Consider the following 26,479-nt stretch of genomic DNA (forward strand, 5'->3'; position numbering starts at 1 on the left):
TGGGACTAGGGGAGATTATGTGTTCGGCACGGACTAGAAGGGTCGAGATGGCCTGTTTCCGTGCTGTAATTGTTATATGGTTATATGGTTATATATTTTACTCGCGGAAAATGTTTCAACATGCTGAAAAGTTTTCCGCGACCTAACTGAGGCCACGAGTATTCGGGAACTTCCCTCGATCATGAAGGAGAGTTCCAGTGACCTCATAGGACCTCCTAGGACCACGTGTTGACCATGTTGCGAGCTTGAGTCAAGGGCAAACTTGTCTAAACTCGCAGATTAGGTCGCCACATTGGGTCAGCCCCTTAACTGTTTATATTTCAACAGATGCTGCCTGACTTTTATATTCTTATTGCCAACAGGGGAGCAAAAATGTGCAGGTGGAGAGAAACACTATTTATTTGGATTGCACTTCTGCTGGTACTGCCTATTGGAGTCTTTTAGTTGTTGTTCTCCCCACACTCTCATGAGAGTGATGAATCTCTGGAACTCTCTGCCACAGAGGGTAGTTGAGGCCAGTTCATTGGCTATATTTAAGAAGGAGTTAGATGTGGCCCTTGTGGCTAAGGGGATCAGGGGGTATGGAGAGAAGGCAGGTACGGGATACTGAGTTGGATGATCAGCCATGATCATATTGAATGGCGGTGCAGGCTCGAAGGGCCGAATGGCCTACTCCTGCACCTAATTTCTATGTTTCTATGTTTCTATGAGCATTACAATCTCACATTGTTCAATTACAGTACCTTAAAGGCCATGGTATAGATTTATTATTCAGAGTTAATTTGAATACACTGATTAATAAGCATCTTTTCTTTAGTAAGCGAAACCAAACTAACATTTCAGGTGAATAACCTTTCATTATAGGTTATAACAAAGCTCATCAACCTGACATTTGCTGAAGTATCAAGTATTTCCAGCACTTGCAATTCTTTTAATCAGATCTCTGGCATTATCAGGATTTTGTTTTTGCATCTTCAGGCCATGGTTCCATATAATAATATAATGTTTGTTTCTGTGGGTATCTGTAGTACGATTATCTAGTTGATTTATGTTTTATAACTTGGGGGTGAACAATACATGGTAGGTTCCTGCTAAGACTCAACCCAACCCTAGTTTCCTCGTACTGTCTAATAATATGATGTTGCTTTCGGGGTATAAGACCAAAAGCACCAGGAAGAGGTGCAGTGATGATAAAAACTGAACATGAATTCAAAAGAACATTTCCCATTTTATTCTCCATGAAATTAGCTGGAGGATTTTCAATCCTTTAGTTTGTGGATGAAGATGTACCTCTTAAAAATCCAACAGCAGCTTATCATGCTTTTGTAGATGGTTACAATGTAATGTGAGGATGTGCAAATGACCAAGACAACCAAATAATTTTCTCAGGAAGTATCAGAGATTTGAATGGAAAAGAGCCACATCATATTACTCCTCACATAAGTGGATAAGTGAAAAACAGGCCAGCAGTTCACATTTTTGAACATAGTTCTTGCTTTCATACATTTCTGGTGTTACATACTGTCCTACAGCTTCTTTCATCTACATCCAGCACACTATTAAACCATGGGGCTCTCAACCTGTGCATATGTTGCTGCATAATTAGCTTTTGTAAATTCTGTGTGAATTTTGGCAATTCACACAGATTATACAACGACACGGCAGTTCCCATCCTGCCTGGTGCTGTGATGCTTTATTTCCAGGTTGCACTATTTAGCAAACTTCTCAAAACTGGAAGATTAGTACTAATTTACACCCATAAAACATGAATGCAAAATGTTTTGACTGAACTGTGTGATCACAAGGCCACAAAACAAACCATCAGAGCAAGTGAATGCTCACCTTCGCATATCTTCTGCTGCATAGCCTCCTTAATTCTCTCTATGGTCCTATAATCTTCTGCAAATATAACATAGGTTGTGGAAGGTTTATTGGCAATATGTTTAAGTTCTGATTCTGTTATTTCCGATCCAACTCCGACAGCGAACAGGATGACGTTCTCAACACGCGCTTCAACAGAAGCGTCGATAACGTCATCCTGAGATTTCCCATCTGTGACGACAACAGCAATTTTAGTTTTGGCTTCCTTGGTCCTTTGCGAAGACGGGAAAACAAACTCTGTGGCAAATTTAATAGCACGGCCTGTTTGGGTATTTCCACCAAGATATTCAATTCTTTGTATTCCAACAATCAGTTCTTCACTGGTCTGGAATTGGCCAAACGGAATTTCCAAGCGTGGATTATCACTGTACTGGATAACAGCTACTTGCGTAAATTCAGGTCCAATGTCGAATCCACTTGAAACATTAACTAGCCACGTCTTTGCTGTTTCAAAATTGTCAAGTCCCACACTCCAGGATCCGTCCATGATGAAAACCAAATCATTCACTGCTGTTCTACATCCTATTGTGGGGGAGAAATATAGAAATGTATTTAAAATGTGATGGTATTATTTTTGATAAAACAGTTAAATGCTAAGAGTTAAAAAATTCCTTTCAACATTTCTATTAAATCTGCAAGTTAAACTGCCATAATTTTATGGGATTTGAAAGCATAAATACTGCACAATGTGCTACAAATATTTTTGTTTAATGCAGTATCCGTGAAATGTAAAGCCATATGATGAATGGTTTTCGGTTTGTACTCGCTAGAATTTAGAAGACTGAGGGGGGATCTTATAGAAACGTACAAAATTCTTAAGGGGTTGGACAGGCTAGATGCAGGAAGATTGTTACCGATATCGGGGAAGTCCAGAACAAGGGGTCACAGTTTAAGGACAAGGGGGAAATCCTTTAGGACCGAGATGAGGAAAAAAAAATTTCACACAGAGAGTGGTGAATCTATGGAATTCTCTGCCACAGAAGGTAGTTGAGGCCAGTTCATTGGCTATATTTAAGAGGGAGTTAGATGTGGCCCTTGTGCTAAAGGGATCAGGGGGTATGGAGAGAAGGCAGGTACAGGATACTGAGTTGGATGATCAGCCATGATCATATTGAATGGCAGTGCAGGCTCGAAGGGCCGAATGACCTACTCCTGCACCTATTTTCTATGTTTCTATGTGCTTGGGAAAGACTGATGAGGACATCATGGTTGCTCCAGTAGTGTTGGTCACCATAATAACTGATGCCATGATGTCCTTAGTGTGTGAAAATAAATAGTAACATATTTTTAAAGAATATTTGATCAGTTTTGGTTAACAATTTAATTACAACAATGACAAAATAATTATTTCACATTTTTCATTGGACTGAGATGCTTTAAGTAGTCCTTACCTGCTCTTGTATCATCATCTGGCACAGCCCCACTAAATAAATAAGGTGGCAAACAGATCACTAAAAATCGTATTATACGCAAATTCATTGTACCTGTACCTACAAACAAAGAAAACATGTCTTTTATTGATATGCGCATCCAGATTTTGTTACTCAAATAGAGTATAGAAGTTGGGATGTAATGTTAAAATTGTACAAGGCATTGGTGAGGCCAATTTTGGAGTATGGTGTACAATTTTGGTCGCCTAATTATAGGAAGGATGTCAACAAAATAGAGAGAGTACAGAGGAGATTTACTAGAATGTTGCCTGGGTTTCAGCAACTGAGTTACAGAGAAAGGTTGAACAAGTTAAGGCTTTATTCTTTGGAGCGCAGAAGGTTAAGGGGGGGACTTGATAGAGGTTTTTAAAATGATGAGAGGGATAGACAGAGTTGATGTGGATAAGCTTTTCCCACTGAGAGTAGGGAAGATTCAAACAAGGGGACATGACTTGACAATTAAGGGACAGAAGTTTAGGGGTAACATGAGGGGGAACTTCTTTACTCAGAGAGTGGTGGCTGTGTGGAATGAGCTTCCAGTGAAGGTGGTGGAGGCAGGTTCATTTTTATCATTTAAAAATAAATTGGATAGTTATATGGACGGGAAAGGTATGGAGGGTTATGGTCTGAACGCAGGTATATGGGACTAGGGGAGAATACGTGTTCGGCACGGACTAGAAGGGTCGAGATGGCCTGTTTCCGTGCTGTAATTGTTATATGGTTATATGGTTAATATGGTTATTGAGAACTGTATGAGGAACTAAAATCATAATTAAATGGAGTCATAAAGTGGTATTATAATGCTAAAATATTTAAATCATTACATTTTGTGATGACTACATTAAATATTACTGGCTTTAACAACTTGCAGATACACTACTGATGGTGAATCTGTACAGATACACTACAGAGGAACAGTAAAGGTGTCTCAAAGAACTGGTAATACTAAAAATTACTGTTACTGTGAGTCCTGTCTGTCATATATTTTGCAACACATTGGAATATAAGGTAATGCAATAGCACAATAGATAATGTTGTTGCTTCACAACTGCAACAACCCGGATTCAATCAGGTGCTGCTTGTGCAAAGTCTGAATGTTCTCCAGGTAACAGTATGGGTGTCATCTGAATGCTCCAGTTACCTCCCACAACCCGAGGATGAGCTGGTAGGTTAAATGGCCATGTAAATTATACCTATCATTGGTGAGAGATAGGAAAATCAGGGGAGTTAATGGGAACATAGAGAGAGATTAGGTTATTTGGATATACGTGGGGGAATGGGAATTATGGCAAAGTTCTGAGAACGCTTGGGCGGCACGGTGGCGCAGCGGTAGAGTTGCTGTCTTACAGCGGGTGCAACGCTGGAGACCCGGGTTCAATCCCGACTATGGGTGCTGTCTGTACGGAGTTTGTACATTCTCACCATGACCTGCTTAGGTTTTCTCCGAGATCTTCAGTTTCCTCCCACACTCCAAAGACGTACAGATTTGTAGGCTAATTGCCTTGGTAAATGTAAAAATTGTCCCAAATGTGTGTATGATAGTGTTAATATGCGGGGGTCGCTGGTCGGCGCAGACCCGGTGGGATGAAGGGCCTGTTCCCGTGCCGTATCTCTAAACTAAACTAAACCAAAATGGACTTGAATGGCCAAATAATGTCCTTCTATATACTATAAATACATGACGCAAATCAACCCTAGCATTTGTCATATGTTTCAGAACACATTGGGATACAAGGTGCTACAAATGCTGCTGATTCAGACTTCCAGCGAAGCTGGGACAAAAGCAGCAAGCACTAATGAAGCTTTTAAAACCTTCTTACTCACAGCTACTTAAACTGTAAATTAATCAACGATATTTCTCCTTCTCATTTAAGTTTTATATTTAGAACTTCTCTGCATTGCTTGAGATGAAAACGCATAATTTGAACACTGTAAAATCCTAAAAGTGTTTTGTTATTCCAGTGCATTTTGTAACTGCTTACATTAATACTATCTTTGTTTTAATTCACCTCTTTTGAATTTTATCAAGTTCAGTAGCTCAATTCCTCAGCCATTTCTTGCTTCATTGGTCTGTTCTTCAACTGTTTCAATCTCTCTATCTCTGTTTTATGCTGGTTTAAATTATTCAAAAAACTGCTTCCATTGAATTGTTCCTCAAATAGAGTAGTTCAATTTAATCATTAAAAGTCAGATTCCTTCCAGTCCCTATGGAAGCGAGTTCCTTGTTCTCACTTCCCTTTAAATAAAGAATGTTCTTTTAAATTCACAATTGTAATTGCAGATTTTTACTTTTGCCTTTAGATACATTACGGAAACAGGACCTTTGGCCCACCGAGTCTGCACCGACCAGAAACCGCCCTGTACACGAGCACAATCCTACACACCAGGGACAATTTACTATTTTACCGAAGCCAATAACGTACAGAACTGTACGTCTTTGGAATGTGGGAGGAAACTGGACACCCGGAGAAAACCCACTCGGTCACAGGGAGAACGTACAAACTCCATACATTCAGTACCCATAGCCAGGATCAAACTCAGGTCTCTAACACTACAAGACAGCAACTCTACCACTGCACCATCCCTTAATCATTTATTTTCTGTCTTTTTCATCTTCTCTTTGTCATTCCCCAAACTCCGCAGATTATTGGCATAACTCAATTGTTACCGTTGGAAAAAAAGCACATTAACATATGATAATCAAAATACACATTTCTTGTTGTGTGAAAATTTTATACAAAGTATTTTTTTTCTAATAAGTTCAAATTAGTTTGTGTGCTACTGATTGGGTGGATTACTTGAACTTGTTCTCTCATGTAGTTTGGCTGGCTGGTAGAGGTGTAAACCACATTGCACCATTATCCAAATTCACCAGATGAGGTCCAGGAACTATTTTTTGCTGTCCTACTCCATTCTTCTGCTTGCTCTTTCCTCAGGAGATTTCCAATCCAATGGATATACATTTACTTGCATTTGAGGTAGGTGCTGCTTACCTCTTGTTGACCAGAACATTCTGACATTGATCATAATTTGTGAATCATTACAACACTGCTACCATTAGGCAAGAGGTATCAAAGCCTGGTTCCGTTCCACCAGAGTCAATAACAGCTACTTTCCATCAAGTTCATGAATCAATTTACACAACTCTAATCCTACCTTGGCAACAAATTACTATGGTCCATTTCTTCCACTGCCATGGATTTGGTTTTTTTTTTCTCTCTAATAGTGTTTTTGTGCTAGTGTCTTGTTTTTCAAAAAAGTATTTTTTAAATTTTTACTGAATTGCAGATGTTTTGTGTGTAATTAATTTACAATTTTTATTTTTGTATGTTTATCTGAGTCTATGTGTCTGTGATGTTGCAGCAAGTAGAATTTTCATTGTACCTGTACCTGACTATACTTGTGCATATGATAATAAACCTGACTTGACATAAATTAGATAGGGTTATATCGAGAAGTGCAAAGAAGTAGATCATTCAGCCCAGTGCTGGCATGATGCTCCACTTGGGACTTCCGGCTATCCTTCCTCATCTAAAATTGAAAGGGCAATAATTTATTGCTTCTCCTTTACCTGCTTGCCCCATCTCCCCTGAAGTGCACCCTCATTATTCCTTCAACCTGTTCTTGTGGAAGCAAGTTCCACATTATCATTTCCGTTTGAATAAAGAAAGTTCTTTTGAATTCCCAATTATATTTCCTAATCTGTTCTTTTTCAATTCAACTTTGCCATTCCACAAAAACTGCTGTCAAACAAAATGGGATGTTACAATTTCAACTGCATCCCTGTTAAAAATTATGATTCTTGGGACAGTGTGACGATCACCATTTTTCCTTCATTAAACAACTTGGCATCAATGACAAGTTCAATAACACCTCAAATAACAAAGGACAATACATTAACCATTCCATTTGTATCCTCGATTGCCAAGGGAATTCAGCTGACTGCAAATTCTTGCTTCATCTCCAGTGTTAGCAAGGGTTGAGCTAAAATGTGCACAAGATTAGCAACTCTTCTCAGAGGTGCCCTCAAAATGATGGCAGATTGCAAGGAAACAGATTGAATCAATGAAGAATAAAGTGAAAACTCCATGGACAGAAAGTTCAGCGTATGAAGCAAATCTCAAGGTACTAGATCCACACACAAACAAACACACAAACAGGAATGGAACATCCACACACAGATCACACACTGCCACAGAGGCAGAGTCATAACCCCCTATAAACTGTTCAAGATGAGTCAGGCATAATGCAAGCTGCATTTCCGCGCTTGCCAAACCTTCACAAAGGCAATATTCTTCATAGATCCCAATCTCTAATGAATTAGATGGCCTTGAGCAGTAAGCAAAACACGTCCGCAGTAAAGAGTAAATGTTTCTAGGAGGGAATGGAAGAAGCACAGGGCTTTTGGCATGGTTTATGCCTGGTTAAAACAGGACATTTTCCAGTTTGATTTAGTCCACTTAATCTTCTCAACAACAATCTTGGTTCAAAGGAGAATTACTAAGTAATTCAGTGCATTTGTACCTTTGAAGCAAAATGTAAGCTTCTGGGATCCCCTTTGCATTACGATCAATTTCCACTCATTGGTTCTGCACAGTTTTCAACAGCCAAGAAATAGGATTATGTCTTTTTTCTCTCTTTTAAAAGTCAACAACTTGTTAAGACCAACTAAGTAGCAGTTAAAATTGTTTTCCAGCAGCTTTCCATTTTATATTCCAGACAGCCAGCTGTCATCTTCATGTTTTTTTATTAAAGCTTTGGAGAGCAGAAACAAGTAGCTTAACTTCCATCAGCAGAAATTAGTTATACTGTGATCGGTGACTTGAGTTTGTGCAGAGGACTAAGAAAGAAAGATGCAATTTCACCATCCAGGCCACAGGCTCCTGCGGGGTATTTATAGAGAAAACATTCAGAGATATACTTGGATTTCTATAAAGCTTGTCATGAAATCTCAAAATGCCTTGCATGTGGTACCAATTTGTGTGGAGCAAGCTCCCATAGACGGTAATACGAGTGCTGAACTATTTTTTAAAATCGTTAACCCACCCTCCAACAATATTACTAAAGCAGATTTGGTCATTACCACGGTGCTAATTGAGTCTTGTTATAGAGCCCCCAGATTATGACCAGGTTCTGTCCATGAGAACTGTTCATAACCTGAACTGTCTACAAGTCAGAAATTAGTAAATACAATGTGTAGCTGAGGATCTCAGACGCACCTGTGACAAGAGAGGTGGAAGAGCACCCATCCATCCATCAGCCTCACTGACTCAGTGAATGAGCGAATGGGACTGCTCAGTGCTCCTAACTCTGCTCAGAACCCTGCGCTGCGGCCACTGTGGCTTCATGTGATGGAAAGAAAAGGCATAAAGGTATGGTCCCACCCAGCAGAAGATGCCTGCAGCCCCACAATAAACCGGTAAATCTATCCCCATCCATTCCATCCATTTCCCAAACTCCTGCTCAATTGTTGGCCGCATTAATTATCTGTGGTGAACCAGCACGCACATTAGCTCCATCTTACATCTAACCTACAACTGTCACTGCTTTCGACCGCTTAGCTGGCTGTCAACCTGTCCACTAATAGAGATGTCACCCAAGGCTAAAAACACTCATGGTGAACTCAAGTTCTTCATTTCAGGCCCAGGCTAATTCTACCCCAATGACCTTTGCCCTTTCTCTTTACATCATTTTATAATGTCCCATGTTTCAATTTCCTTTTAAGTGCTGTGACATTCTTTGCTTGCAACGGGAGACTCCTCCCTCCAGTTACCCCACAGAAAGTGCATAAACTCTACACTCTCAATTCAATCTCTGGGTGATCATTATCAATTTATACTTTGCTTCAACCTGTCAATCATTTGGTTAACGTTTTAAATAGTTCTCCTTTCAAAACTTTTGATAATTTCAAAACACTCCAATAGATCTTACCTTTGCTTTCTCTAGCCAAGTACACATGGTCCAAATTTCACATGGCAATCTTCCCATTTAATATCCTATGATATCCTTTCTTTGATATCCTTCTTTTAAAATAACTATTTAAATGTACACAGGGTTCCAGCTGTGGCCTTGCATTGCCAATGGCTTGCACAAATGAAAAAAGCTGCTGTTTGAGTTGAGTATTCAATGTCACCATTATCAAAACTAGAATCCCCTTTGTCTTCTTGTGACATCTAATGCTAACTTAAAAGATTTGTATGTGTGTTCTTGGCTAATGGCTTTACAAGTTTGGATTTCATCGACTGTCATTCCTAAATGATTGAATTTGCACGTCTATTTCAAACTAGTTTCAAGGTAACTAATCTGTCTACTTAGTTCCCCTGCTATCTCCTCCTGCCTACTTCCTCACTGTTCAGTTTGCTCATAAGCTGTAACATAGAACAGTACATCACAGGAACAGAATCTTTGGCCCAGTGCCGGCGTCAAACATGACGCCAAATTAAACATTGCTTCTCTCTGCATGTGATCCATATCCCTTCACTCCCTGCATATTCATGTACCTACGCCACTGTTTTACTCGCTTCCATCACCACCACTTCAGGCAACGTGTTCTGTGCCCCTACCAGCAACTGTCCCCACGTTCACCCTCCCCTCCCATCACCTGACCCCGCCTGTCTTCTGAGCTCCTGCAGCCAGATAGTAAGTAGCTCCAGATTCCAAACATCTGCAGTCTCCTGTATCTTCAATTTGTGATAACCTGTATTTAATAATTCACTGTCTCATCAGTAATTCCAACTACTTCAATGATTTCACTCATAATGGTTTCAACAATTAACTATGCCTTTTTTAGGTTCAGGTGTGGTGCTTTATAACCACCCAGCTGCATGTCCAGTCTGGCTCATCATTGTTGGCGAGGCCACACCATGAGTACTGTCTGTGCCCATTTGGTCCCCTTATCTAAAAATAATATATGATATATGAAGTAACATTGGAGGTATTCACCAGGCTAAAACCTGGGATGGGCAGGTTGACATATTAAGAGAGGCTAAACAGTTTGTTTGTATTCCTTGGGAGTTTAGAAGTTTGGGGGGTGATTTTATTCAAATGTACAAGATTTAAGGTGGCTTGATTGGGTAGATGTCGAGATGTTTCCACCAGTAGAATAGACGAGAACAAAGAGACACAGATACAAATAAGTGGCCAGTCACTTAAAACAGGTGCATTGAAAACATTCTCACATAAGGTGGTGAATCTCTGGAATTGGATGTTGAGGGCCAGATCATTCTGCATATTTAAGGTGGAGAGAGATAAACATTTGATAGATGAAGAAATTAAGGCTTATGGGGAACTTGCATGGAAGAGGAATCAAGGCCGGCATTGATCAGCTGTGGCGATACTGACTGCAGGGCAGGTTTGAGGGGCTGAGTGGCCTACTACTGCTATTTTCTTGTATTCTTGTGTAACGCTACACAGTATCATCATGACTATTAATCTGTTTCATGCCAGGTTTGTCAGCACTTTTCTCATGAAATATTCTGAACACTTCCTCTATACTACAGTCTTCACTTGTGTTACATGGTGCCAATGATAGAACCAGACATTTTTAGCGCCTTTCTTTAATTTCTTACTTTCAATTTGTTTGTTAAATTTTTACGCGTATTCCAAGAAGCTCTGGCAATGTGGGCTTTTAAAATACATCTGTGACAGTATTCTTGCCAAAACCAGCAATCATCAACAAATGGACAGGCGATGTTTTGGGTTAAAAGTTTTGTTTAGATTGATTGGAATAACGGGGAGAAAAGTGGGAAAGAGAAGTGGGGGCATGTGATAGGAGGATACAGGTGAAAGGGGTTGGGGGGGGGGTGGGGGAGGTTGACAGATGGGTGGAGTAAGTGACAAAGAATAGAGGTGAAAAGGAGACAGCAGAGTATCAGATAAGGAGAGCACAGGAGGAATGAAATGTGTAGCTGGAGGGAGGGATGTGGGGGTGAAGGGGACGAGGAGAGGGGAAGGAGGGGTTATAAAAAGGAATTGATGGACCTGGGGATGGGAAATGTGTGTAAGACAGAGCAGAAAGGAGCAGATTGACTGGGAGGGGCTGAAGAAATTTGGGATAAATGGAACCGCACTTGGGTAGGATCAGGGGGCACGGCAAAGTAAGGGAAATGCGGTGGGGGGATTAGTTGGAGAATTCAGTGTTCGTACCATCAGGTTGTAAGCTACCGAAATTGAATATGACATGCTGTTCCTCCAGTTAGTATGTGCACTCACTTAACAGTGGAGGAGGCCAAGGATAGAAAGGTCGGGATGGGAATGTGAAGGAGAGTTAAAATGGCTGTCATCTGCGTGTTTCAGTGGGCCTTGTTGGATGTCGCAGAATTGTTTAGCGAAATGCCGGCTTAGTCTACGCTTGGTCTACAGCTGCTACGGTCAGGCAAACGCCTCCGTTGTCATGCGGTGAGAACGGAGAGGTTGAGAAGGAGTTTCTTCCCAGAGGCAATTCGGACTGTAAACGCCTATCTCACCAGGGACTAACTCTACAGAACGTTTTTCCTTCCATTATTTATTATGTAAAAGAATATGTGTGTTATGATTGTGTTTATAATTTGTTTGGTTGTTTTGTTGTTTGTCTTTTGCACAAAAGTCCGCGAGCATTGCCACTTTCATTTCACTGCACATCTCGTATGTGTATGTGACAAATAAACTTGACTTGACTTGACTTGACTTGGTGTCGCTGAGGCCACATGGGGTAGACCAGGTTTGAAGAGGTGCGCAAAAACACTTGTCTCACCTGCAAGGGGCACTGGAGTACCTGATAGAGGTGAGTTGTAGTTGTAGGCACAAGTGCATGGGGAGAGGGCAGATTGGTTGAGATGGGATGAGTGAATCAAGGAATTACAGAAAGGGAAAAGGGGTGGGACCATGAAAATGTGACTGGCGATGGGAACATGTTGAAGGTGACAGAAATGTTGCAGAATGATGTGTCAGATGTGGAGGCTGGGGGGGGGGGCGAAAGGCGAGGACTTGGAAAATCTCTAACATTGTTCCATCCGGTGAAGAGAGAGCTGAACTGCGAGACACAGAGGTAATGGCCCCATTCACAACAGCAGGGGAGGAAAAGCATGTTTACTGGAGAAGCAGGAAATCTCACATGTCCTAAGATGGAAAGCCTCATCCTGTGAGAAGATGCAGTGCAGATGGAGAAATTGTGAATAAGGGATTACGTCCTTGCAAGAGACAAGGTAGGAAGAGTAACTGTGGGATTCAGTGGGTTTGTAGAAGACATCTGTACACAGTCTATTCCCTGTGATGGAGACAGAAAGATCGAGAAAACGGTGAGAGGCATCAGATATAGCCCAAATGAATTTGAGAGCAGGGCGGAAGTTTCTAGTACAATCCCACCCAACCACATCTCCCCAGCTCATTCCCCCTGCAATCATAGGGGATGTAATACCTGTCACTCACTCCACCTCCTCCTTCACCTCCATCCAGAGACCCCAGCAGTCCTTCCAGGTGAGATAGAGGTTCACATGCACCTCCATTCACCTTCATCTACTGCCTCTGTTGCTCCTGATGTGGTTTCCCATACATTTGCGAGACCAAGCATTGACTCAGCAACTGTTTCACTGAACACATGCTCATGGGTATCGCTCCAGCGCAGAGGGAGAAGAGGAGGGAAGAGACTGCAGACCTAAGACTTTTGCCTCCATCACAGTGAGGAGATGCTGGGTGGACTCACTGTGGTGGATGTTAATATGTGTTTATTGTTGTTTTATTGTATTGTATTATATGTATGACTGCTGCAATTTTGTTCAGACTTCGGTCTGAATGACAATAAAAGGCTATCTATCTATCTATCTATCTATCTATCAAAATCCGCCAAGGCCTACGGGATCTCCCAGTTGCTAACCATGACTCTTCCCATTCCCATACTGATCTTGCTGTCCCTGGCCTCTTCCATTGCCAGAGTGAGGCCAAAGAGAAATGGGAGAAACAGCACCTCATATTCTACTTTGACATGAACATTGCTCTGGCCACTTGCCGATCGAAGCCTGCTGAAAGGGATCCATCTATCATGTGACAAATGTTTGTCCTGCCCCCACCTATCTTTTCCAACTTGCTCCTCCTTACTCCAATCGGCCTGAAGAAAAATCCCAACCCAAAATGTCACCTGCTCATTTCTTCCTTCGGTGCTAACTGTCCGCTGAATACTTCCAGCATCTGTAGTTTCTTATGTCTTCAGACGACAAATGTTTCACTCCCTGGTCGTAACAGCTTTTATTTGCCTTTTTTAAATTATGTGGATTTGGTTTGGAGCAAAGCTTTTGGCCACTTGCCCTTTGTGCATACTGCTATATGAAACTGTTGATTGCACTTGCAAGACCAGCATGTTAATGCTTGTTGATTCCCCTGCTGGGGCAATTTTCAGTGTGTTCTCAAAGTATGAATTTACCTTGAATAAGTCTCTGAATCCAGTTAGCATCAATTCCACACACTAACTTGTTCCTTAGCATCTGACAGAATGTTTTGCAATAACTTGCAATAATGTCTTCAATTTAGCTGCAGATTTACTCAGTTTTACTCGCATTTCTTCATCATAGAACCAGTCATAGTCATACAGCATGAAAACAGGCCCTTTGGCCCAAATTCTCCATGCCATCCAAGTTACACCATCTACATTAGTCTCACCTGCCCACGTTTGGTCCACATCCCTCCAAACCTTTTCTATCCATGTACCGGTCCAAATGTCACAAATCAAACTTAAACCTTTGCATGACATTGCTTTGCTTTATGTTGAATTTATGCTTAAACAGATGCACCAATTCTATATTTTGTAAATTTCCTGGTGCCTCCAGGTTCAGCAAGTTAAGGGCCTGTCCCACTTGGCCGTCATTCGCATGCCATTTACGCAACCTGCTAGCGTGTGGGTAGCGCGGGACGGGCGCATGGAGTGGTGCGGAGGAGTGTGGAGTGGCATGGAGGAGTGTGGACTGCGTTCTGCACGAAATCTTCACGCGCCAACGGCCTGTCGCGTAACTGACGGCCAAAATGGGACAGGCCCAAGACCCTGGCGCGGTGCAACGTCTCACCTCCAACAGCAGCAGAAGCAGGCAAATGATCACCGAACTCAGCCTGGGGCTCACGGCCGTTGTGGATCCGGATCCGCCCCCACTCCTGCTCCCAGAGCGGGGCCAAGACGATTGGAGATAGACACAAAATGCTGGAGTAGCTCAGCAAGACCGGCAGCATCTCTGGAGAGAAGCAATGGGTGACGTTTCGGGTCGAGACCCTTCTTCAGACTGAAGGAGAGTCTCAACCCGAAACATCATCCATTCCTTCTCTCCAGAGATGCTGCTGGTCCCGCTGAGTTACTCCTGAATTTTGTGTCTATCTTCAAATGACGTCACTCTCTCCAGACGGCTGTGCGGGCGCATGATGCCGCTCGCGACCATCACGCATCAGTCACTACCGGCCTGTCGCGTAAATGACGGCGAAGTGGGACAGGCCCTTCACTCATTACACTTTACGCAGGAGCACTAATTGGGAGATATCTCCAAGTGCATCATTGGTGTCATATGCAGCAAAGAAATGCAACAGAATTTCACAATATTTCCAATTTCTATGTTTGAGAAATCCTGTTTTAGCAATTGTTGTTTTCACTTTTTACGTATACGCAGGGCGGCGCACTCTGGCTTGGCTGCAGCGGCTTATATCGGCGGTGCCGTTGTCTTGGTGTTTTATGTTGCAAAGAAATTGGTTAGTTTATTTTTTGGTAGCTTGTGTTTTTTGGGGGGGGGGGGGGGGGGGGTCAAACAGGGTTTGCAGTCTCTCTCCCTGCGGGGGAATACAACCTTTTTGTAGCAATCCCCTTCTTTTCATCCATCTTTTGAGGCCGTAATGGAGCTGACGACCTCGATCCGGAGGGAGAGCACCGTCAGGACTCACTCTGAGCTCGCACCCGTGAGGTTGGTCCGGCTATGGCTAGAGGCTGGGACGCTCCCGTGGGGGCGGCCTGCCCGAGGGTGGAACGAGGCTCCCGTCGGACCGGCCGAGCTCGGGAAGGTGCGGCGCTGGCAGCCCGAGGGAGGTTCGGCGCACCAATATGGGGCGGCCCGGTCTTAAGTCGGGGCAGCCCAGCCCGATAAAAACAATATCACGTGAAGGTGGCTGGGAGGTTTCATCCGGTTCCTGAGGGGGTTCGGCCGCGGGCCAGCAGCTGTTTCTGCATTTACTTTTTTATGAGCCGCGGGACTGTTTTTAAACATCAACATCGCCTGTTGGGGGGGGGGGGGGGGGGGGGGTGCCCCATCTGTCAATAAAGCCTTTGCGACCTAAGACTTCAATCACAAATGGGGTGCACTCACCAAATATCTTTTAATTGTATTGTATTATTATGTATTGTATTATATGTTCAGATGACTGCTGCAACAGTGACACAAGATAAGCCTCTATCTATTATTGTTGGATCACCATAGCCATTGGGTCCTGCTTGACTTTGCCGATCCTCACCATATTCTTCAGAGTTTCATGAAAACTTTTTTCAAGCCTGTTGTGTGCACATCTGTCAATAAAGCCTTTACAGAGGTCAATCAAAATGGTGCACACCAAATATCTAAACAATGACACAAGATAAGCCTGCAAGATCACCATAGCCATTGCCACATGCCTATCCTCTTCCTCCGTGAAAACACATATTTTCAGTCACACGGGTACCTCACAGTCTCACTTTCATAATCACATAAACACAGGCCATCTCAGATCCCTTCCTTGTATCACCCTCTCCCATCTTGCTATTCCCAAACCACTTTTCATCTGTGCTTAGTGCCGATAAAGACCCTTTCAAAAGCTCAATTCGCTGACCCTTCTCACAACATTCTTGCAGCTACCAACCTGCCCGATCAAGACCAAACTTCCACTGAGTCCTTTCAAAAGCAACGTTCTTACCAAGCTGTTCGTGATCTGATTTGGACTAATTGAACTAATCCTACATCAGTAATGGAAAACTGCAGACCACCTCTAACACTGCCATGAATATTCCTAAGAAGAGATTTGCATAAATGTTTTTTTTATTTTCTTTGCAGTCTTTTATCCACAATGGAGAATTTGTATAATTTATATTTTGTGTTGCCTGAGTCTATGTGCTGTGATGCTGCTGCAAGCAGGATTTTCATTGTACCTGTATTGTCCATATGACAATATGCCCAACTTGTCCTGAGTGTCTCTTCAATTGTACACATTTTAAATACAAGGAATTGCAGGTGCTGATTTACAAAAGTAAACAGAATGCTGGAGCAGAATTAGGCCATTCAGCCCATCAAGTTGTTCCACCATTCCAGCATGGCTGATCTATTTTTCACTCTTAGCCTCATTATCCTGCTTTCTCCCCATAACCTTTGACGCTCTTACTAATCAAAAACCTATCAACCTCCACTTTAAAATACCCAATGACTTGGCCTCCACCGTAATTTGGGACAATGAATTCCACAGATTCACCACCCTCTGGATAAAGAAATTCCACCTCATCTCCATCACACACCTACATCTTGTCTACGAGACCACAAGCTCCCATTTTCTCGTCCTATTCCCATTGAACTGTCCATCACCCATGTTCCTTTCCTTTCCCCATTCTGGCTGACGTTGTTAACAGTTCTCTTATCTCGGGCAATGTGGCACTGAGCTTTTGCCTTGCAATCATCTACTCTCTCTGCAAACTAACTACCTCTCGCTTTTCCCATCCTCGCAAATTGCCAGCACATCTCCAATCTCATTAATTTCTTTGAACACTCTGGAGATCTCAAATTCTTCCCCATCTTCCCCAAAATGCTTTGCCTGAATGCTCCTAATTCAAGGATTCATCCTGGTACGCTAATGAACAGCACTGATCACAATCCTCAATTCCCTCATGAACTGCAGCCAGACACACCATCCACTTCCAAAGTCTCTCTGTTACATGCTAGCTGCCTGGGACTGGGTCTACCTTTGCCTGCTAGCATGCTCATCTTTACAGTGCTCATGAGAAACCACCAGGATTATTATCCCTGGTGTCCTGCAGTGGTCTGCCCAAGACCTGCATAATTCACAGCCTCACGCTGTTCCTTAAAAATACTAACATAAAGCATGGCATAAGATTCCATGTGTATACCTCATTTTCAGCCTCTCCCAACACCACCACCATCATTTATATAGAACATAGAAGAGTACAGCAATGCAACAGGCCTTTCAGCCCACAATGTCTGTGCTCAACGTGATGCCGACCAACTCTTATCTGCCTGCTCATCATCCATAGCCCTCCATTCCCTGCTTATCCACATGCCTATCCAAAAGCCCCTTAAATGCAACTAAGTTATCTGCCTCCACCATAACCCACAGTATCACCATTCGGCACTCACTGTCATCCGTGTAAAAGAAATTGTCCCACACTTCTTTGCCACTCTCACCTTAGTATTTGTTATTTCCATCCTGGGAAAATGGTTCTGACAGTCTACCCAATCTATGCCTCACATGATTTCATATATTTCCATCAGGTCTCCCTTCAACCTCTGACTTTCTAAAAAAAACAATCCATGTCTGTCCAACCTTTCCTTGTAGAAGGCATCATTCTGGTAAACCTCCTTTGCACCCTTTCAAAGCCTCCGCATCCTTTGTGTATTGGAGGTACCAGAACTGCATGCAATATTTCATGCGACCTAAACAACGTCTTATAAAGCTGCAGCATGACTTCCTGACTTATACTCAGCGCCTGGACCAATGAAGGTAAGCAAACCACATGCTCGCTATCTTACATCTCTATCTGCTTGCATTGTGTCTTCTGTTTAAGCACAGCTAGTACCAGGGGTTACTTTGGGTTTCCATCCCTGAGAACTGACGACAAAGTGTTTTTTCTGTAAGTTAGAAACAAATAATTTCCCCCAAAACAAGATGAAAAGTCATTGCCTGAATATTTGAGCCTGTTCTTCCTCCTGTACTACTTTACTTTATATATATCATGTGTGTACATATTTATATTATAGTATATGGACACACTGATCTGTTTTGTAGTAAATGCCAACTATGTTTTGTGTGCTGAAACAAAGCAAGAATTTCATTGCCCTATCAGGGACACATGACAATAAACTCACTTGAACTTGAACTTTATTTCCCCTCAGTATTGCATGTGCTGTTGTCTGTTTTAAATCGTATCCACATTGTAGAGCTCTGTACACACTTTCTGTAATCCTTTCATTGCATCAAAGGGTTTCTATGTTCACCATTACACTACCCGTAATGAAACTAAAGCAACTCTATCCAGTTGATAAATTCAGTTAATAAATTGAAATTGGAATCTTGAAAAATTCTTTAAAAGCATATTAGAGGATTTGCATAAAGTCTTATTTCCATAAATTTGGACTTCCGTAACCCAGGGAGCCACTATATTGGGAACATAGACACCATTATTGTTTGTCAGGAACCTCGTTGTCCACCCACCAGCTCTATGCCTCTCCCTGGCAGTTTCCTGACACTGACCCTAGCAGTGCCATATCTGATCCCGTGTTTCAGAACTCATTATTACCAGCTCCGAAACATTATCTAACCTTAGTGTTAACCAGCTCATCTGCTGCTGAAACTTCACCCATATCTTTACCCATATACATGCTTACTTCAGTGTAGTACGAGGTCTTCCATAAACATTGCCTCCCATGTCCTATCATGCTAAATGCTGTTTCTCCCATCAGGCTTGCACTTGCTGACCTAAACAGATAGAAGATTAAGCCATCCTCGCTATCTTTTTAATCAGTTCCCATCCAAGGGGATACTGTATCTTCACATCTTCAGTTAGGGATATATCACCAAACTGCTTCAACACTTGCACCATAGCTTCAGTAGACTAATCCTAAACATCTGGAGTTGCCAAGCAACACTTCTCCAACTCTCTGCCTCATTCTTCTCCTTTAAATCATTCGGTAAATTTTAACTTTTAATCAAGCCTTCTTTTATCTTTCCAAATAATTCAACATAATTCTGCGACAAATGTCTGTTCGCTGATGCTCCTCCAAAGACAGGGCATTTTCACAATGCAAAATGAATAATGGTAATGGATTTATTGGTGTTATTATCAAAAGGAAACAGCTAGCCTGAATTTAATAATCGCAAGCCCAAAAGCTGTTGAATGCTAGAATTATGGGGGGAAAAAAACAAATGCTGGAAATTCTCAGTGGTGACAGTCCCAATAGGTGGATACACCTCTGATAATTGCCTCTTTGCCCCCAGAACGTCACTCAATGCAGCTCCATTATTTTAGTACTGCGCACATTTTCTTTTGCAACGAGTCTCTCACTTGGAACGTTATCAAATGCCTTTTAGAAGTTTGATGTAAATCCCTCACACTGCTTTTATTCTGACATGACCTCTTGAGAAGTGAAAGCTAATCAAAAATTGTTTATACTCTACAATGCCTGGCATTTGTGAAAAATAAACCTAGCCAACTTTGAGTTAAAATGTAGGTGTAAAACCCGCTTCCCATACTCCTCATGAAATATCTTGAAAGGGAAATACTTCCACTTGGTGCTGTATTAGGAAGAAAGGCTAGTTGCTGTGAATATGTAGTCACATCTTGCAGCAGCAGCATGTTGGTGATAACACAACTAAATCTTTCAAATGCTAATTAATTCAGGAAGCTGTACTAATCCATCAAACTATCAATATGAATTACTCAAACGGAAGCTGGAATCGTTACAAATCTTAACGGGAATAATGGGTTGGGACTAGTACAGTTGATTGCAGCCAGCAGCATCGGATGAATGGAGACGCAAGAGACTGTAGATGCAGGAATCTTGAGCTAGAACCCGCCAAGGTCCTCCAGCAGTTTGTCTTTAGATGAATAGTACACGCTAACAACGGGTCTTGCAGCAAAACTCGTGTCTACAAACAAATCACTATTAGCAAAATAATATGTTGAATAAACAGTCCAATTTATATGGCAATGGAGCATAACACAACATCGCTGAAAGAAAGACCAAAATACTTGTTTAGCATCCAAGCTACCACTGCAAACAGTGGTCTTTGAATGGAAGAAGAGCTTCTTTGCAGATAGTTACACACTCACTGTTAAAGACGAGTTTCTGGGATGCTGACTCGATGAAGAGTGCAGATGCTCTGGCTGCTGTTCCCTGCTAGGTTTTCGGTACAGTTTAGTCGCTCTCTTGTCGCCTTCTGCAGCCACTCTCTCCCGTCTGTATGGCTAACTGTCCTGTCTTGCTCTCTCTTTCTCTCCTCCCTCACCTCACCGCCGGTTATCCCCTGCCAGTCTTCTCTACGTGTAGTCCCTGATCCCTCAGAACTCACTCCTTCTGCACTGCTCAGTTTTTTTTCTTATCAACTTATCGCTTGTCCCCTCAGCACAGCCACTATCTCCTCGTCTGTATATCTGTCCTGTGTTCCCCTCTCTCTCTCCCCTCACTTTCAACGACAATTGTCCTCTGCAAATCCGCTCTGCATCTAATCCCTCGTCTGTCAGGACTGCACTGCACTCCCTCCTCCTGCTGCCGACCCCCTGTCGGAGTCCAACCCAGTGCCCGCACCTCTGCACTGACGCACCCCGGGGAGGGGAGGGGAGGGGATCGGGGAGGCGCGCGACTACCCGGGGAGCGCGCGTTCTCACACCCCAACCCCCGGACCTGCAGCTCACACAGCGCGCGACCTCCCGGGTTCAGGTCACTGGCTCGGTGCACAAACCGGCGCTGTGTCTCGCGTCCCTATGAGTGCCATGCATTGCTCATCGCTGCCTCCTATCATTATTGCGGGCACTTTCTCCCAATTTCTGTTGCAATTGTTGCATCTTCATAGTGAAAATAGGCAATGTGCAAAATAGCATTTTAAATAAACTTGGAAGCATACAAATGAGCGCATTCAAATATCTCAAAATAAGTTTTCAATCATAGACATAGACATAGACATACAAAATAGGTGCAGGATGAGGCTATTCGGCCCTTCGAGCCAGCACCGCCATTCATTGTGATCATGGCTGATCGTCCCCTATCAATAACCCGTGCCTGCCCTCCCCATACCCCACTAGCCCCTAGAGCTCTATCTAACTCTCTCTTAAAGGTCATATAAAGGTGTTCCTCTCCATTGTAACAAATAGAGGAATTGCCTCTTCCACGCTCCAAGTCTAAATTGGCACAGGTTGTGTGCGGGAACTCACGTTGATAGTGAAGAATGATTGTAAATCCCGGCTCCCACGTCTCATTATTCTTTGGATTTGCAAGCACTCCAGCTCTGCGTGTTCCGGGGTGCTTGGAGAGAGTCCTGTGTGTAGTCTGCAGACTGTCACAGATGGATATGCTGACGTTCACGGCTCCCAGTGCTGTTTGTGTGTCAAAACTATTCAGGATTTCGATTCAAATAACCACTCACTCAAAACAATAGAAGATACAAACTTAAGGTGACTACTCGTAACACAACCCACTAATTCCATTAGTCAAGCAATCTTTCTTTGAACCGTTTCCAATGCATTAATATCCTCCCTGAAATAAAGAGGCTCATACACTGCACAAAAGTTTGGATGTTATACTGAGCATAACCTTCCTATTTTTGTGTGCAATTGTCCTAATAATAAACAATAATGGTGGTAGCTTCCCAGAGTACCTTCCTGCTCCCATCGGACAAAAGATACAGAAATTGAGTGTGCATACCAGACTCGAGAACAGCTTCTTCATCTCTGTTATCAGGCTTCTGAACAATCCTTCCTTAACTTATGGTACAGTCTGATACTCCACTCCCTCTTGCACATTGGACTTTGTCTCTGAAACTGTTGAGCTGCAATGCTGAGAACTATATTCTGCACTCTGTATCTTTCCCTTCACTCTGCCTATTGTACTTGAGTTTGCTTGTTTGTATTTGTATATTATCTGATTGAATTAGATAATATGTAAAACAGAGTTTTCACTGTAACATTAATAAACCCAAACCCAAGCCTATACCTTCATTTTTGCCATTTGCAAAGCATGCACAACATCCCCTGAATATCCCAGCCTACTCTCTGTATAAATCTCCACCCAGGATGTCTGCCTCTGAATCCCACAGTTCTGCAATTACCCACCCTTGGGATATTGGACTTCATCTTATTTTTTCTTGTGAAATTGGATAATTCACGTTTTCCCACCTTGTATGCCTTTTGCTCTTGCATTTAACCTATCTATATTCCTATGTGGTTTCTTTGTGTCCTCTTCACAACTTACTTTCCTACATATCTTCATACCAACAGCAAATTTAGTAATCGTACCTTCAATGCCTCCAATCTAATCAGTTATATAAGTTGTAAAATGTTAAGATCGTTGCTCTGATCCCTGTGGCATGTCATTCATTACATCCCGTCAACTACAAAAAGACCCAATGTCTGCTGATCCTAATGTCTGCCATGTTGAATCTGTCTGATTACCTTCATTTATTTTCTAGGTTGCTGGCCCTAAAGTCTAATTAATAGGATGTAACATATTCCCTATCACAGATGTTAAGCTAAATGACAAGTAAGTTCATGCTTTTACTTTCTCCAATATGTGTCATCACCAATAGATATATTCCACGATATGGAAAGTGATCCATGTTTTCCAGGGTCCAGTTATGGATGCTGAAGATTAGCAGATGGTGTTAAGCAGCGGTAGAAGGTAGATAAAGGGCCTTTGTCTTTCAGATAGCTAGTTTAAGGTCCATCCTTCAGAAAAGGAGGATGTCTAGTCTCCGAATGTGCACCTCCACGTGTCATCTGCAACTGTAATTTAATGACTGAGGGAGCAATCTTGGTTCTGGAGTTGAGACCACAAGAATTGAACTATTCCCTATTTGTCCTGCAGATTTAACTCTCCTCCAGTAGAAAGTCTGTTAGAGGTGAGGTGCAGTGTTGCAACAAAGACTGAGATTGGGAACAAGGTGATGACACAGCTTTTCTCAACCCCAGGTTACACCAGGATTGGATCAGCAGATGGTGTTATATAATTATTATATCACTGGTTATATGACAACTGGCATGGTATTGTGCAACAGATGTAAATGGTAAAGAATTTCTATGGACAGACAAATTTGAGAAGGATTCTTCATAACCTTTCTCGGTTGATGGTGCGAAAGGCTCTTTTTGGTCAAATAGGACATACAGAATGGGTTGCAATGTTTGCTAAATTTGGAGATGTCCCCTAATGAAGATCATGTTCATTGCACCTGTTGAAGAACAGAATCCACATGGAATGTGTTGCCAGAGGAGATGGTGGATTCAGATACAATGGTTATGTTTTAGTGGCATTGAGACACGACATAGAAGGATATGGACCTAAAGCAGAATAATGGAATTAGTGTAGATGAGCAAAAGGTTCAGCATGGACCTGGTGGGCTGAAAGTGCCATTTCTATGCTGTACGACTCGATTACTCTACTTTGACTTTGGGACTGACTTTTCAGCCATTGGGTGCAGGCAGTTGTTGAAAATCCAATAATGACTTTTCCTATGGCAGAGGACAAATACTGCAAATAACACAATTGGGCATGTCCTTCCCTGATTGTCACGTTGTTAGTGTGCCAGAGGACCCCTGACATCCTTCCGCTTCTCTTTGGAAGGAGTTTAACTCATGAATCAGTGCCAGAAGTATTTCCCTGCCATTTTCCAGTCCTTTTGCCTGCTCGAAAGGCCACATTCTTTATATCCATCAGATCACAATCAGGGAAGCCTGTTATATATGACCTGGATCAGCCTGATAGCTGCTCTCTGCAGTTTAGGATACCTACTACGTTCCTGTTAAAATCCCAGTGTTGCTGGCAGCCACCAGGGAAAATGCAGACCAATATCTGTGGTAGAAAGCTAATAGGACAGTTGTATACTGAACATAATTAAAGTGTTCAATGTGGGTCTCATGAATCTATTAGTAATTTACTGTTGCGTATTTACAGAGCAAATCAAAGTGGCAGTCACACCCAGTTACGGTTTAACTACAATCAAGAGAGTGTCAGATTGTTGTATGAATTTATGCAATCTGGTTGATTTTATTCTATTTTTGTTATGCACTGATAAAAAAGTACCAAGTATACAGTGTCCCCCATAATGTTTGGGACAAGACCCATCATTTATTTATTTGCTTCTGTACTCCACAATTTGAGATTTGGAGTAGAAAATAATCACATGTGGTTAAAGTGCACTTTGTCAGATTTTAATAAAGGCCATTTTTATACATTTTGGTTTCACCATGTAGAAATTACAGCAGGGTTTATACATAGTCCCCCCATTTCAGGGCACCATAATGTTTGGGATACAGCAATGTCATGTAAATGAAAGTAGTCATGTTTAGTATTTTGTTGTATATCCTTTATAAGCAATGATTGCTTGAAGTCTACGATTCATGGACATCACCAATGCTGGGTGTCTTCTCTGGTGATGCTCTGCCTGGCAGGTATTGCAGCCATCTTTAGCTTATGCTTGTTTGGGGCTAGTCCCCTTCAGTTTTCTCTTCAGCATATAAAAAGGTTCCGATCGGGTGATTGACTTGGCCACTCAAGAATTGACAATTTTTTAGCTTTGAAAAACTCCGTTGTTACTTTAGCAGTATGTTTGGGATAATTGTCTTGCTGTAGAATGAACTCCCGGCCAATGAGTTTGGAGGCATTTGTTTGAACTTGAGCAGATAGGATGTGTTTATACACTTCAGAATTCATTATGCTACTACCATCAGCAGTTGTATCATCAATGAAACTAAGCGAGCTAGTACCTTCAGCCATACATGCCCAGGCAATAACACCCCCACCACCGTGTTACACAGATGAGGTGGTAAGCTTTGGATCTTGGGCAGTTCCTTCTCTCCTCTATACTTTGCTCTTGCCATCACTCTGATATAAGTCAATCTACATCTCTTCTGTCCACAAGACCTTTTCCCAGAACTGTGGCTGCTCTTTTAAGTACTTCTTGATGAACTGTAACCTGGCCATCCTATTTTTGCAGCAAATCATCTTACAGTGTAGCATCTGTATTTTTGGTCATGAAGTCTTCAGTAGACAGTGGTCATTGACAAATCCACACCTGACTCCTGAAGAGTGTTTCTGATCTGTCAGACAGGTTTTGGGGATTTTTCTTTATTATGGAGAGAATTCTTCTGTCATCAGCTATGGAAGCCTTCCTTGGCCTGCCAGTCCCTTTGCGATTAGTAAGCTCACCAGTGCTCTCTTTCTTTTTAATGATGTTCCAAACAGTTGATTTGGGTAGGCCTGTTTGGCTGATGTCTCTAACAAATGTATTCTTGTTTCTCAGTCTCACAATGACTTCTTTGACTTTCATTGGCACAACTTTTGTCCTCATGTTGATAAACAGCAATAAAAGCTTCCAAAGGTGATGGAAAGACTAGGTGCTGAGAGCTCTCTTATAGCTGCATTAAGGAGGCAATTAAACACACCTGAGCAACTACAAACACCCATAAAACCATGTTCCAAACATTATGGTGGCCTGAAGATTCAGATTCAGATTCAGATTCTTTTTAATTGTCATTGTCAGTGTACAGTACAGAGACAACGAAATGCAGTTAGCATTTCCCTGGAAGAGCGACATAGAATATGATTTCAATAAATAAATCTATTTACATGCATACAGTCATAGTGTTTTTCCTGTGGGAGGAGTGTCTGGGGGGGGGGGGGGGGGGGGGGTGGTGATTGGGGGACCGAGGTACATTGTTGAGTAGTGTGACAGTCGCAGGGAAGAAGCTGTTCCTGGATCTGCTGGTCCGGCAACGGAGAGACCTGTAGCGCCTCCCGGATGGAAGGAAGGTAAACAGTACATGGTTGGGGTGAGAGCAGTCCTTGGCGATGCTGAGCGCCCTCCGCAGACAGCGCTTGCTTTGGACAGACTCAATGGAGGGGAGTGAGGAACCGGTGATGCGTTGGGCAATTTTCACCACCCTCTGCAATGCTTTCCGGTCGGAGACAGAGCAGTTGCCATACCATACTGTGATACAGTTGGTAAGGATGCTCTCGATGGTGCAGCGATAGAAGTTCACCAGAATCTGAGGAGACAGATGGACCTTCTTCAGTCTCCTCAGGAAGAAGAGACGCTGGTGAGCCTTCTTGACCAGAGTTGAGGTATTGTGGGTCCAAGAGAGGTCATCGGAGATGTTGACCCCCAGGAACCTGAAGCTGGAAACACGTTCCACCTCCGTCCCGTTGATGTGGATGGGGGTGTGCGTGCCGCCCCTAGACTTCCTGAAGTCTACAATGAGCTCCTTGGTC

The 26,479-nt window shown here is 42.5% G+C and overlaps 1 protein-coding gene across 3 annotated transcripts in view; it reads right to left on the minus strand.

Moving 5' to 3' along the window:
- The window catches only part of si:dkey-225n22.4 (collagen alpha-1(XXI) chain), a 159,265-nt gene extending 137,720 nt beyond the window's left edge, over window positions 1-21,545 (minus strand). Inside the window, exons 1-3 of one of the 3 annotated variants that reach the window (XM_055634805.1) lie at window positions 21,433-21,545; window positions 3,273-3,365; window positions 1,843-2,403 (exon numbers count right to left, since the gene is read on the minus strand). In XM_055634805.1, the coding sequence (XP_055490780.1) occupies window positions 1,843-2,403; window positions 3,273-3,360 (649 nt within the window). In that variant the 5' untranslated portion in view covers window positions 3,361-3,365; window positions 21,433-21,545. Of the gene's footprint in view, window positions 1-1,842; window positions 2,404-3,272; window positions 3,372-20,334; window positions 20,794-21,432 lie in introns of those variants that run through there. The other 2 variants (XM_055634803.1, XM_055634804.1) reach the window with 2 other exon arrangements.
- Between the last annotated feature and the right edge of the window lie 4,934 nt (window positions 21,546-26,479).

Source organism: Leucoraja erinacea, chromosome 4 (assembly GCF_028641065.1).
Source record: "Leucoraja erinacea ecotype New England chromosome 4, Leri_hhj_1, whole genome shotgun sequence".
In the NCBI taxonomy this organism is placed as follows: Eukaryota; Metazoa; Chordata; class Chondrichthyes; order Rajiformes; family Rajidae; genus Leucoraja; species Leucoraja erinaceus.